At 44.0% G+C, this 14,207-nt stretch overlaps 1 protein-coding gene across 2 annotated transcripts in view; it reads right to left on the bottom strand.

The window, feature by feature from the left end:
- dgkd (diacylglycerol kinase delta) overlaps positions 1–14,207 on the bottom strand; it is a 57,821-nt gene that overhangs the window by 27,950 nt on the left and 15,664 nt on the right. For both annotated transcript variants that reach the window (XM_079514510.1, XM_079514511.1), the window contains exons 4-10: positions 9,145–9,249; positions 5,458–5,590; positions 5,145–5,251; positions 2,852–2,977; positions 2,193–2,295; positions 1,359–1,521; positions 826–934 (exon numbers count right to left, since the gene is read on the bottom strand). In XM_079514510.1, coding sequence (XP_079370636.1) covers positions 826–934; positions 1,359–1,521; positions 2,193–2,295; positions 2,852–2,977; positions 5,145–5,251; positions 5,458–5,590; positions 9,145–9,249 — 846 coding nt within the window. The remainder of the gene's footprint in view (positions 1–825; positions 935–1,358; positions 1,522–2,192; positions 2,296–2,851; positions 2,978–5,144; positions 5,252–5,457; positions 5,591–9,144; positions 9,250–14,207) is intronic.

Genomic DNA, 14,207 nt, shown 5'->3' with positions numbered 1-14,207 from the left:
CAGGGTAAGACTGAGGATCTGGTAACTGGGCCTATGGCAGGGTAAGACTGAGGATCTGGTAACTGGGCCTATGGCAGGGTAAGACTGAGGATCTGGTGACTCGGCCAATGGCAGGGTAAGACTGAGGATCTGGTAACTCGGCCTATGGCAGGGTAAGACTCGGTTGAAGATCTGATACCGTGGTTACGACCAATCAGCTCCGTTTCAACTCCATGACGCCAAACAGCAGCGTCGGACCAAACGTCAACAACATGTCTGCCCCCACTGACTGCGGTAACTTGCAACTGTATCAATCTGGCTATTAAAATCGCCCTATGATAAATAGTTTCTTTACAGAAACAGCATCATCCGACATACTGTATATTTGACCGGGTTTGTTTACATGCCAGTAGTGCTCGTTGACCGTGTTTGTTTGGTTAGTAAATCGGATTAGCCACATTGACAACGACATCATCTGCTTTGTTACTATTTCGATTGGTTGGTGTGTGAATGAATCGCCGAAGACTGCAACTTTGGCAAATGGCAACGCCCATCCCAGAAACAGGATAGTTGACGTTACACTTGTTTAGACAGTGCCAATAGAACAACAGATCAAGTTGACGTTACACTTTAGAGACTGTGCCAATAGAACAACAGAATCGAGCGGGGAAAATAAACCGCCCAAAAAACGAGTGAGTTTGTACAGTCCACAATAGTTGCAATAATGAACTGTAGTTCCATTCCTCTGCAATAGGGTGCAGTGGATTGCTGGGTGTCAGGTTACTGGAATTAGATTTTAAAATGTCCTGTGTACCTCTGTGTGTGAGTGCGTGTGTGTGTGCGCACCTGTTTGTGCAGTGTTAGTGTGTCTATCTCGGAGAGCACCCAACCCACACTGCCGTCACCACCACACACCAAGATACGAAATGTATCAAACTTCTGAAACAAACGCAGACTATGGAGAGAGAGAGAGAGAGAGGGAGAGAACACAGAGAGAGAGAGAGAGAGAGAGAGAAATAAGTTCCGTCAAGTTGACACCATGATTGTCCATCTATTAACACATTTATAATTTGTGACACACGGACACGCGCACACACTAGGGCATTAAGCAACTACTCATCCACTAGTCGACCTTGTTGGTACTAGTTGATAAAAAATAAAAAATAAAAAATAAAATCTCCGATTTTGTAGGCCTCAAGATCAGGTAGATTATAGTTATAGTCACCAATGTACACAGTTTTTAAATGTACAAATATTTATTTCCCAAAAAAAAAATTACTAGTCGACTAGTACTAGTAAACTAGGCAACTAGTAAAAATGACTAGAAGTGAATGCCCTAGCACACACACACACACACACACACACACACACACACACACCCTAGGTGTGGTCCTCCGTTCATCAGGTCGAACACCTGAGCGGGGTTCAGCAGCTGTTTGAAACGCCTGAGGAACTTCACCCCCTGGTTGTCTCCACTCTTAGAGTTGACAAACACCAGCAGAGGACTGGTACACGATGGAGGACAGGACGCCTTCCAGAAACCTGGGAAATACAAATGAAATATTAACTAAATACAGTTCAACCCTGTGACAGCAAAACCCATACAGGATAGAGAGGAAAACCTTAAGGTTATAGACACTACATTATTATAAGCATTTGGTTAGTCAGTAATTTGATTGGACAGGGGAGCCAAGAGGCATTCCATGTGTGTTGATATCCAGAAAACGGTATCATCAATCTAGTTTATACGATAAACCCATTTTGGGGCGGGAACCTCTTTTTGGTGTTTTAAGCATTGTGTTATACTTTAGCTATTGAAAAATAGCAGATATACAAGCTCATAGCGCGGCACCGAGTGCCGCGCTACGAGCTTGTAGGTCTGCTATTTTTGAAAAATCGCAAAAATGTGGCGCAAATCTTTAAATATATATTCTTTCAGAGCGAACGTTTTTAACTCAAATCTGTGCTTCTGGGAGGGTCCCTGGAACAACGTATTTTCAGATGGGGGTCTGCGGCCAATTACATATATTTTTGGGGATCCCCGACATGAAAATGTTTGAGAACGACATAGAAACATGGGTATTTCAGAAAACCGTGGTGATTTAGAAGGCATTTGTAGAATCTTTTCTCAGGTCTAAAATGGGTTAACACTCTCACTGGTCGGGCTAGAAATTAGTAGTAGTAGTGCTGAAGTAAGTAAGACGTCTGCTGACCGTCGGAGTCAATGCTGTTGAGTGCAGTCGGGGGGATGACCGAGACTTTACACTGTCCCAGAGGACACTTGGACGACAGCTGCTCCTTACAGCCACTGTGTACCTGCAGGACAAGAGGGACACGTCATTTCTACATCGATCAATTCATGTCTAGGTATAATCAAGCCAACAATATATAAATTCCATCTACTGTGTCCCCCTACCATAAGCCCTCATTGAATTCAATTGAATTGTACTGCTAATTTGCTTATTTCCATCGCTCAAAAATCAATTGAAAATAATACATTTTTGTATATATATATCCTCTCTTCATAATGTAAATAGTATCCCAAGCGGCACACTTTGCTACTTATTTCGATGGAAATAAGCAAATTAGCACTAAAACCCAACCCCCATTGACGGCTCATGGTAGAGGAAATAGCCAAGAATGGGCTTTTGCACAAAATAACACCTGTACCTCTTTGGTGGGGACGTAACAACTACACATAAAGGTAAGAAAGTCTTTAACTATATCTATCGCTGTAGCTATATACATCCATCTACCATCAATATCCATCCGTCAATCAATCGATATCCATCTTTTATCCATCCATCCATCAATCCGCAGCCATTCATCCACCCATCCTTCTCACTCTCTCCATGTCTGTCTCCATCCTCACCATAGCTTTACACCACAGACATCTCCAGTCCTGCAGTCTGAGGACGCTCCCACATGTTTTATCACAGATGGTGCATTTAGCACTGACAGGCAGGTTCCCTTCTAGCCACTGGTGAGGCATGGAGATCTGGAGGAGAGGAGAGGAGAGGAGGTTACAATTCATGTCCTTATCAGGTGTGTCTCCGCTTGTCCCTGGTTGATTCAATAATCAACAGCATAGCGATGCGTTGTGCGCTAGTTGATCTTGCTGCAGTGTTGTTACCTGTTATGATACAAGCCCATGCACAGTACATCTTAGTCTATGTACTTGAACTTGAGATACAGTGTACTTGATATGTATTGTGTACTGCCGGTACTGTAGCATACTTTATAGATATGCTACGAGAGCCATCTCGGCGGCAGCAAGGTCAGCCTTGCTGCAGTAGGCACGTTCTTCTGTCTCATATCTTATTGTCACGTCATTATGATCCAGCACTATATACGTTTCCTGTTTGTGTAATAAACTTTGTGAACCTTAGCGTGATACTGTCTCGTGTCTCGTTAATTTGTTCTCCCGGGTACCCGCCGCCGCATTCGCCGTACCAAAGGAATACTTCACCTGGATTGTCACACACCACTCAGCCTGCACACACTACCTGTCTGTCAGAACCAGACGAGGGTCCAGTACTTAGATTACAACATTACCGTCGACTAAAACGAAAAATGTTCGCCGACTTCCTTTTTCCACTGACGAAAACTAAATGGAAACTAAATGAAAACTAAGCTATGATGACTAAAACTGAGACTAAATATATATTAAAATATTTTCAGCAAGTGTCATTAACAGTTTGACGCCACATCACGCGGAACCTGCCTTTTAATTAAATATCCTACGCTGCCTGGATTGTTTTATTACCTTTAGATCATACGCTGAAGTATTTTGGCGTTTGATCCGTGAAAATCCGGTCCAGATCCGTTCCTCAGTTTGTTTTTGAACGATCGCACCACCCGCCATCTTGCCAAGCAGAAAGGAGGGGGCTGGGAGGCTGTTGTAGTGAGACAAAACCACCGTCCGCTTGCATTGGACTCAATTTCCCAGAAGCCCTAGCAGCCCAGCATAAGTATCGATTTACGGTTTCGTCGTCATAACATGAAGCTCTCTCCCTGCTGCGCGGCAGAGGCGGACTTTTTTTGTTATTATTAATGCGATGCGATTTAGACACATAAAACAAATAGCGGGGATGTCGTATTACGCAGCGGCGCAACACTGGATCAAACAATTAGCGGCCGTCAAACTGTTAAGACGCCATCAAGGCCCGCCAAAATACATTTTAAAATCGACTAAATCAACTGTAGATTTAGTCGACTAAAATCCTATGATATTTGGTCACACTAAGACATTCCAGGTGATTAAAACCTCCCACGGGGCAGCACACCTAAACCTAACCTTAACCCATGTCTAACCAATGACTAGTCTAAACTAAGTATGCACCCCAAACTGAATGATAACTATTCAAGAGACTAAAATCAAAATTTGCTGCCAAAAACAACACTATCTTGCTGATCTGCTATTTTGGCTACGTTTGCATGGCATACTTGTACCATAAAGAAGGGTTTAAGGGCATTTGTTTAACGAAAAACCTTAAAAAAAAAAAGAAAAGATGAAACGTTGAAATATAATATGGAGATACAAGGTTTCTGCTGCCCGACAGCGATGTTATACTATGCAGATGAAGGTTGGCAGTTTGTAGACAAACTGCGCTAGACCACAAATGCTAAGGACGTTATTTAGTACTTTGTATACTAGGTTCATCTATATCCTATAGGTACTTTGTATACTAGGTTTATCTATATCCTATAGGTACTTTGTATACTAGGTTCATCTATATCCTATAGGTACTTTGTATACTAGGTTCATCTATATCCTATAGGTACTTTGTATACTAGGTTCATCTATATCCTATAGGTACTTTGTATACTAGGTTCATCTATATCCTATAGGTACTTTGTATACTAGGTTAATCTGTATCCTATAGGTACTTTGTATACTAGGTTCATCTATATCCTATAGGTACTTTGTATACTAGGTTCATCTATATCCTATAGGTACTTTGTATACTAGGTTCATCTATATCCTATAGGTACTTTGTGGCACTATATTATTTTTCTTGGAACTCGTATTTACAGTGCCGATTGTTTGACTCATACGTTCATGTAATTTGCTCTGATCATGCATTAAGTCCTCTGGATAAGATCATCTGCTAAATGCCTACATTGTAAAATGTGTGCGTGTGTGTGTGTGTGTCTTCACTCACCCCCTCCTCATCTTCAATTATGTCTTTGCCTATGGAAGCCAGTGTGGTCCATTTACAGTTGTTGGTCGCACGAACAGCACAGCGCTTATGAGCCTTGAACTTGCACACTAGAAACACACGCGCACACGCACGCACGCACGCACACAAATGCACACACACACACAATTTAAGTGGTAGCATCTTGTTGGCTGTGTGTGTGTGTGTGTGTGTGTGTGTGTGTGGCGCGTGTGCGCGTGTGCGTGCGCGCGTGCGTGCGTGCGTGCGTGCGTGCGTGCGTGCGTGCGTGCGTGCGTGCGTGCGTGCGTGTGCCTACCTTCACAGGACAATCCATGTGATGTGACTCCAGACAGAGCCTCTCTACAGACGTTACAGTATGTCGGTCTGGCGTGAGAACATGCATACCAGTTATGCATCCCACTGAAATGGTCCATGCTGTACTGGGTAGACTGGAAGGCAAGAGGGACAGCCAGGGTTGAACCACAGTGGACAGCACTAGGGTTGAACCACAGTGGACAGCCAGGGTTGAACCACAGTGGACAGCACTAGGGTTGAACCACAGTGGACAGCACTAGGGTTGAACCACAGTGGACAGCACTAGGGTTGAACCACAGTGGACAGCACTAGGGTTGAACCACAGTGGACAGCACTAGGGTTGAACCACAGTGGACAGCACTAGGGTTGAACCACAGTGGACAGCCAGGGTTGAACCACAGTGGACAGCACTAGGGTTGAACCACAGTGGACAGCACTAGGGTTGAACCACAGTGGACAGCACTAGGGTTGAACCACAGTGGACAGCCAGGGTTGAACCACAGTGGACAGCACTAGGGTTGAACCACAGTGGACAGCACTAGGGTTGAACCACAGTGGACAGCACTAGGGTTGAACCACAGTGGACAGCCAGGGTTGAACCACAGTGGACAGCACTAGGGTTGAACCACAGTGGACAGCACTAGGGTTGAACCACAGTGGACAGCCAGGGTTGAACCACAGTGGACAGCACTAGGGTTGAACCACAGTGGACAGCACTAGGGTTGAACCACAGTGGACAGCACTAGGGTTGAACCACAGTGGACAGCACTAGGGTTGAACCACAGTGGACAGCACTAGGGTTGAACCACAGTGGACAGCACTAGGTTTGAACCACAGTGGACAGCACTAGGGTTGAACCACAGTGGACAGCACTAGGGTTGAACCACAGTGGACAGCACTAGGGTTGAACCACAGTGGACAGCACTAGGGTTGAACCACAGTGGACAGCACTAGGGTTGAACCACAGTGGACAGCACTAGGGTTGAACCACAGTGGACAGCACTAGGGTTGAACCACAGTGGACAGCACTAGGGTTGAACCACAGTGGACAGCCAGGGTTGAACCACAGTGGACAGCACTAGGGTTGAACCACAGTGGACAGCACTAGGGTTGAACCACAGTGGACAGCACTAGGGTTGAACCACAGTGGACAGCACTAGGGTTGAACCACAGTGGACAGCCAGGGTTGAACCACAGTGGACAGCACTAGGGTTGAACCACAGTGGACAGCCAGGGTTGAACCACAGTGGACAGCACTAGGGTTGAACCACAGTGGACAGCCAGGGTTGAACCACAGTGGACAGCACTAGGGTTGAACCACAGTGGACAGCACTAGGGTTGAACCACAGTGGACAGCACTAGGGTTGAACCACAGTGGACAGCACTAGGGTTCACAACACAGTTGTTTTAAAATGTGCTCTATGATTAAAGTGATTGGAACAGAAATTAGAGATGTCCCGATACTGTATCGGTATCGGAAAAGTATCGGATCGGCCCTTATTTGGTCATATCGGTATCTGTGAATATGCCAGTCTAAGCACAGAGCCGACACAGGGGTAAGGGGTTGACACTATGGCAGGTAAATGAAATGTTGGGGGCATGTGGAGTTTGCTTTGGAGTTGCCCAAACTGCAAGTGCACATTTGAGTGAGGAGTCTGCTATAAACACAACACGAGATATATAGCTAGATAGCTATAAACACTATTCTCGGTTGGTGGACTTCTATCTCTGGAACTATGTGCCTTACTTACAGTATGTGACTAACTGATGATGCGAATCACCGTCACTAACTAATTATGCGACTAACTGACTATATAAGTAAGTTAGTATGTTACTAAAAATACAGTATGTGACACACTGCCTCACAGCGATTTAAGTACCTACCCAACCAACTATATGTGACTAGAACTAGCTGTTACTAACTTAAACTTTCTAACTATGTGACTAAGGCTGAGCTCACACCTTTAATGCAATTCTCGTGCTTGTTGGATGCATGTTGTGTTGTGTCATGGCCGCCCAATGTATTTCCAATGGAGGTCACATGGTTTGACACAACATTGTGTTGTATGAGGGGGAGAGGCGCAGTTGAATGCGCCCCTCCCCCTCACACAACACCCAACGAGCACAGAGAATTGCATGAAAGGTGTGAGCTCAGCCTAACAACACTGTGACTGAGCACCCAACTACCAGTGGGGGGAAAAGTACTCAATTGTTTTACTTAAGTAAAAGTACCAATACTGCAATGTAGAACTACTTTGTTACAAGTAAAAGTACGGAATTGAAAATGTACTTGAGTAAAAGTACAAAAGTATCGGCATCAAAATGTACTTAAAAGTGCTAAAAGTACTCATTGTGCAGAATGTGCCATTTCACAAGTTCAAAATCTATTGAAAATAGCAGATCTACAAGCTCACAATGCGTCGCGACGCATTGTGAGCTTGTAGATCGGCTATTTTCAAATGGCCGAAATGTATAGGGTTGAAGTGGTTAATGTGTGTCTAGACAGATACTTGTAGACACAGACAGACAGAGACTTGTAGACACAGACAGACAGAGACTTGTAGACACAGACAGACAGAGACTTGTAGACACACACAGACAGAGACTTGTAGACACACACAGACAGAGACTTGTAGACACAGACAGACAGAGACTTGTAGACACAGACAGACAGAGACTTGTAGACACAGACAGAGACTTGTAGACACAGACAGACAGACTTGTAGACACACAGACAGAGACTTGTAGACACAGACAGACAGAGACTTGTAGACACAGACAGACAGAGACTTGTAGACACAGACAGACAGAGACTTGTAGACACAGACAGACAGAGACTTGTAGACACAGACAGACAGAGACTTGTAGACACAGACAGACAGAGCCTTGTAGACACAGACAGAGACTTGTAGACACAGACAGACAGAGACTTGTAGACACAGACAGACAGAGACTTGTAGACACAGACAGACAGAGACTTGTAGACACAGACAGACAGAGACTTGTAGACACACACAGATATAGACTTGTAGACACAGACAGACAGACTTGTAGACACACAGACAGAGACTTGTAGACACAGACAGACAGAGACTTGTAGACACAGACAGAGACTTGTAGACACACACAGACAGACAGAGACTTGTAGACACAGACAGACAGAGACTTGTAGACACAGACAGACAGAGACTTGTAGACACAGACAGACATAGACTTGTAGACACAGACAGACAGAGACTTGTAGACACAGACAGACAGAGACTTGTAGACACAGACAGACAGAGACTTGTAGACACAGACAGAGACTTGTAGACACAGACAGACAGATACTTGTAGACACAGACAGACAGAGACTTGTAGACACAGACAGACAGAGACTTGTAGACACAGACAGAGACTTGTAGACACACACAGACAGAGACTTGTAGACACAGACAGACAGAGACTTGTAGACACACACAGACAGAGACTTGTAGACACAGACAGAGACTTGTAGACACACACAGACAGAGACTTGTAGACACAGACAGACAGAGACTTGTAGACACAGACAGAGACTTGTAGACACAGACAGACAGACAGAGACTTGTAGACACACACAGACAGACAGAGACTTGTAGACACAGACAGACAGAGACTTGTAGACACAGACAGGCAGAGACTTGTAGACACACACAGACAGACAGACCTCAAAGTGTTGCCTGTTCTGAACACTGCGTAGCGCTGCCATCCATTCCTCCATGTCCTTCCTGTTATCTGCGCACAGGATCAAACGTCGGCAGGGAGTGATTATCTGCAGGGGGAAGAGACAGACAGACAGAGTGATTATCTGCAGGGGGAAGAGACAGACAGACAGACGACGTATAATCTCGGAGTGCATGTGTCTAATTATAGTCTGCCGTTTATATGTATTTATATACCACACCAGTGTTGTTTATATCTTTGGTAGCTATTTAAGGTAGACCGACTTTTGGCTGGTTGAAGACCAAGCGAGCTGCGGCATTTTGGATCAATTGGAGAGGCTTAACACTTTGAGAGCCCACGCAAAACTGCCCAAAAATCACTTTCACCTAGAAAATCCATTCACATTTTTTTATAATTCAGCTGACTGTGGAGACACATGCTGGAACTTTTTACTTTGAAATGTTTTATAGTTTGAGTTATTTAATTTAAACACCAAATGCATTCTCAATGGCGAAAACAAACTTTGACACCATGTATTAAAAAAAATAAAAAACATCTTTGTTTTGATTTTTTTGATTAAAAAAATAATAATATATATATATATATATATATATATATATATATTATTATTTATTCTTTTTCCAAGACGTCCACAGACGTCTTGGGCTCTGCCCGTGCGGTAATACCAAAGACGTCCACAGAGGTCTTGGGCACAAAAGATGTTAAGTGTGCATGCCGGTAGACCAGTAAGGAGGGAGTTACAATAGTCAAGTTTTGACATGACTGATGTCTGGATAAGGAGCTGGGCTGACTCCTAGGTGAGGAAGGGTCCGATTCGTCGAACTGCACACCTAGTGAAAGTACCATCCATACAGGGAAGGCCCGGCCATTGTTTTTTTTGAGTGGTGCAACCACTCCCTTACGGAGCTGTGTGTGTGGGTGGCTGGCTGGGTGGCTGGCTGCGTATGAGCACGAAAACAGCATGGCTGTTTTTCACCACCTGTGCGCAACCTAAAACACACACACACACACACACACACACACACACACACACACACACATTAACTGTATATGTGATGATTTCAGGTGTACCAGTACAGTACAGTGACAGTACAGTACAGTAGAGGGTACAGTAGAGGGACACCCACATGGTAACTGTCATTTTTCAACCGCTTCGGACGTGGGGCGGCTCGCCGGAATCGGGCCGGCACCCTGGGTGCGTTCCTGTGGGCCTGGAACTTTTTTTTACTCTGTCTTGCATACTTTTGAGACTCGTAGATAGTGTTGATCAATCGGTAAAGCATCCAACTAGGCCCCAAGAGTAAACAGTTATCCTTGTTATCTGTAGGCATGTACAGTGTGTCTGTATATATATATATATCGCACAATGCAGCTTTAACAGTCTATATAAAACTGTACAAAATACATTCCGAGTCTGAAACATGTGTTGGATGGATCGAGAGAGCTTTAACACGGAGGTGAAGTTTCTGCTCTCTCTCTCTCTGTGTGTGTGTGTGTGTGTGTGTGTGTGTGTGTGTGTGTGTGTGTGTGTGTGTGTGTGTGTGTGTGTGTGTGTGTGTGTGTGTGTCGTTTCCAGTCAAACAGCCGTAGAACTCCCATTTCCTCTCCAGCTGTTTTACAAAGAGACCCCTGTTCCCATGATGATATAAATAGACACACTCACACACGCAGGCACGCACGCACGCAGCCACACACACACTCATGCATGCAGCCACACGCGCGCACACGCAGCCACACGCAGTCGGTCAGTCACACACACAAATGTAGCCGTACATAAGTTTATACAAGTTAACAAAACAACGTAGTTAAAACCCTGTTAACGTTATTTGAATACAGAGGAATTAGCGAACACACATCTTTGAACCGGAGTTGGCACTAGACTCAGTCATATGATTAACGCATCTACACTCTCTAAACAAACACTTAAAGGTTACCATGTACGTGTGTGTCTGTGCTTCATACATTTCTGTAATTATTATGACTATGCTTATGGTGTATAAATACAGTGTGTGTGTGTGTGTGTGTGTGTGTGTGTGTGTGTGTGTGTGTGTGTGTGTGTGTGTGTGTGTGATGTCATGTAACTTGTTATACACGACTTGGCATTAAACAGGAGTCTAGAAGCAGTGAGAAAGAGCAGTCATCAAAGTGAATAATCCACACCTTTTGCTTTTTAAGACAGTTGCTCGGCAACAGAAGCCCAAACTGTGACCCTTCGCTTGCAGTGAGGGCAGCTCACATGCCCTGTAAATGCAACGTACCGTAGTATGTGCCTTTACAACGTAAACTGAGAACATATCATTTGCTCTGCTATGCCTGGCTAACCTGCTCTTTCACAAAGATTATGGGTAGCCAGGCATAGTATAGCAACAGATATGTTCTCAGTTCAGCTAGTGCATACATGGGAAACTGCAGGCGGCCCCGGGGCCACACGCAGCTCCCACCTTCACTTACTGTGGCCCTCAGGTTAATATTTGAATACCGATACATTATTGATTTCAGCCGTTACAATTCCAAATCACACAAACATGACCCGCTTTAATTACTTCAGTCTAAAATAGTGGCTTAATGAGTAGTATTAAAATGTTATGGTCTTGTCCAATGAATTTGTATTTAGTTCATGAAGTTAACATAACTATAACTAAGAATTAAAGGCATTGGAAAGGCATTTGAAATTAAGTTTTTCAGGATTCCAATTCCAAAATATAGAAAATAATAATTTAGGATTTCAATTCAAATATAGCAAAAATAGCTGCTGCGACGTGTTTTGAGCTTGAACAAATTGGTTCTGTATTGTGCATTTAAATTCACATCTCTAAAAAACGTTACGAGCTTATAGGTCTGCTATTTTTGAGAAATCGTGAAAATGTGGCGGAAATCTTTGAATATATATTCTTTCAGAGCGTTTTTAACTCAAATCTTTGCTTCTGGGGGGTACCTGGAACAACATATTTTCAGATGGGGGTCTGCGGCCAAATACAGATAATTCTGGGGGTCCTTGACATGGAAAAGTTTGAGAACCACTGACATAGAAACATGGGTTTTTCAGAAAACTGTTAATTTATAAGTCTTTTTTTTCGGCCTGAAATGGGTTAATTTCATTTAATCGAGAAATTAAAAATACATATTATTTTTACTCACATGTTAGACAGCCTCCACACGGATCCGACGTGTACGCTTAATAGTCCTTTTTCTCCTCAAAATGAGACAAACTGATCTTTGAGACCTTAACCGCGCTAAGAAAGTGAAACCATAGACGCCTTAACAGACAACGTCACACTGATAAGCAACAGCATGCACGCACAGGCCGGCAGCACAAGAACACCACCTCTCATAAGATGCAATGGAAAAGTTCTAACTGCACTCGTGTAAAAAATGCCCCATCAAACTTTCAGATGCTGTTTTTATCCCAGTGTGGAGGAAGAATGATTAGGATTTTTATTGTATTCTCTCACTCTTGAAATATATAATCCATTGGTTTCTGTTGTGTGTGAACAATAGCAGCAATTCAAAGCAGTTGTCCTCAAAACCACACCTCCAGTCGCTGTCATAAGAACGGGAGGTGCGCTCATGATCACGGCAGCAGAGCCCGTGCACCTGCAGCCCATCAAGTGTAATTTATGCTTCGTCCCGCGATGGTGTCGCGCACGCAGACCTCTACGCTCACAACAGTGGCATTCGCGACGCGATGTGAGCTTGTATATCAGCCGTTCTCTCACAATGAAGTATAACTAGCCAACACACAACTGAACTGAAACCAGCGCTCCCCAAAAACAACAGGTTTGGAGATCTGTTGGGAATTGATTACATGAAACAGTCACCCGTGTGACCATGCAGTCTCAATGTTTGTAAACAAATAATTGGTCTATTCAGTGACCCGTCTTGTAAGGTCATAGTGCGGATTTATTTGGCACTGGCGCCACGTTCTGACTTATAGGAGCAGCAGATAGATGGATGGATGGATGGATGGATGGATAGCCAGTCTGTCTCTCCTGCTTAAACCGGGAAAGCATCTGTATCATTTTAGATTCTTTCTTGAATCCCCCCCCCCCCCCCCCAAAAAAATACATACATACTGCTTACACGTCTTCCCTCAGTGGGACAAGATCGGGCAACAACAAATGCCAATGCAAGACAACCAGTTCATACTAGCACACCCACAGCCATTTATATTCACATAGACAATGAGATAAACTACCATCATCTGATAAGTTAATAGATCACTTTAAGTTAATAGATTAGCATTACTAGCATTACATTAATGAGAAACTCATGATATACTGTAGTCCAGGGGTTTTCAAAGTGTGGTCCGGGAGCCCCCAGGGGCCCTCAAGGGCATTCCATGGGGTCCCGGCAAATTAATAATAGTCAAATGGACCCTTACGGGTAGTTAACTCTGCGAATGAACTAGGGATGGGTCCGATTTGTCGACAAATCGATTATCGTTAACGGGACCCGAAATCGATTATGAAAATTAATAATCGATAATGTTTTTTTTTTTTTTTTTTAATGAAAATCTGTTGGAAATGCAATACTGTCATCCAAACAGGACAGGGCTATAGGCCTACCAAAGTGTGCCTGGGATGTGTCTCTGTAGCTGCATGAGGAGTGTGAGTCATTGAGTGTGAGTGGAGATTGATTCCAATCAAGATACATGTTTGGAGGATTTAGCAGGTGTTGGGAATTTACCTAATCAGGCCTAGGCTGGGGTTGCTATGGTGATCTTTTTTTTTTTCTTTAAAAAGAAAATATATATATTTTTTTTTGGGGGGGGGGGGGGGGGGGGGGGGGGGGCTTTCATTTTTGACACATTTACACATCCCTAGAATGAACCAATGGAACGTTATTATGGGTCCATTTGGTTCCATTTGTACACTCAGTGTTATGGAGATACATTACATGGCCTAATGCAGTGGTTCCCAAAGTGGGATCCGGGGACCCCCAGGGGTCCTTGAGGGAGTTCCAGGGGGTCCCCAGCTAAATGATAGTTTGGAACCAAAATGGACCCTTATGGGTCTGTAACTCTGAAAGTGTACAAATGGAACCAAA

This window comes from Electrona antarctica (assembly GCF_951216825.1).
Source record: "Electrona antarctica genome assembly, chromosome: 11".
Classification (NCBI taxonomy): domain Eukaryota; kingdom Metazoa; phylum Chordata; class Actinopteri; order Myctophiformes; family Myctophidae; genus Electrona; species Electrona antarctica.
Note: the sequence above shows the minus strand (reverse complement) of the source record. Positions and strands in the feature narration are given on the sequence as shown.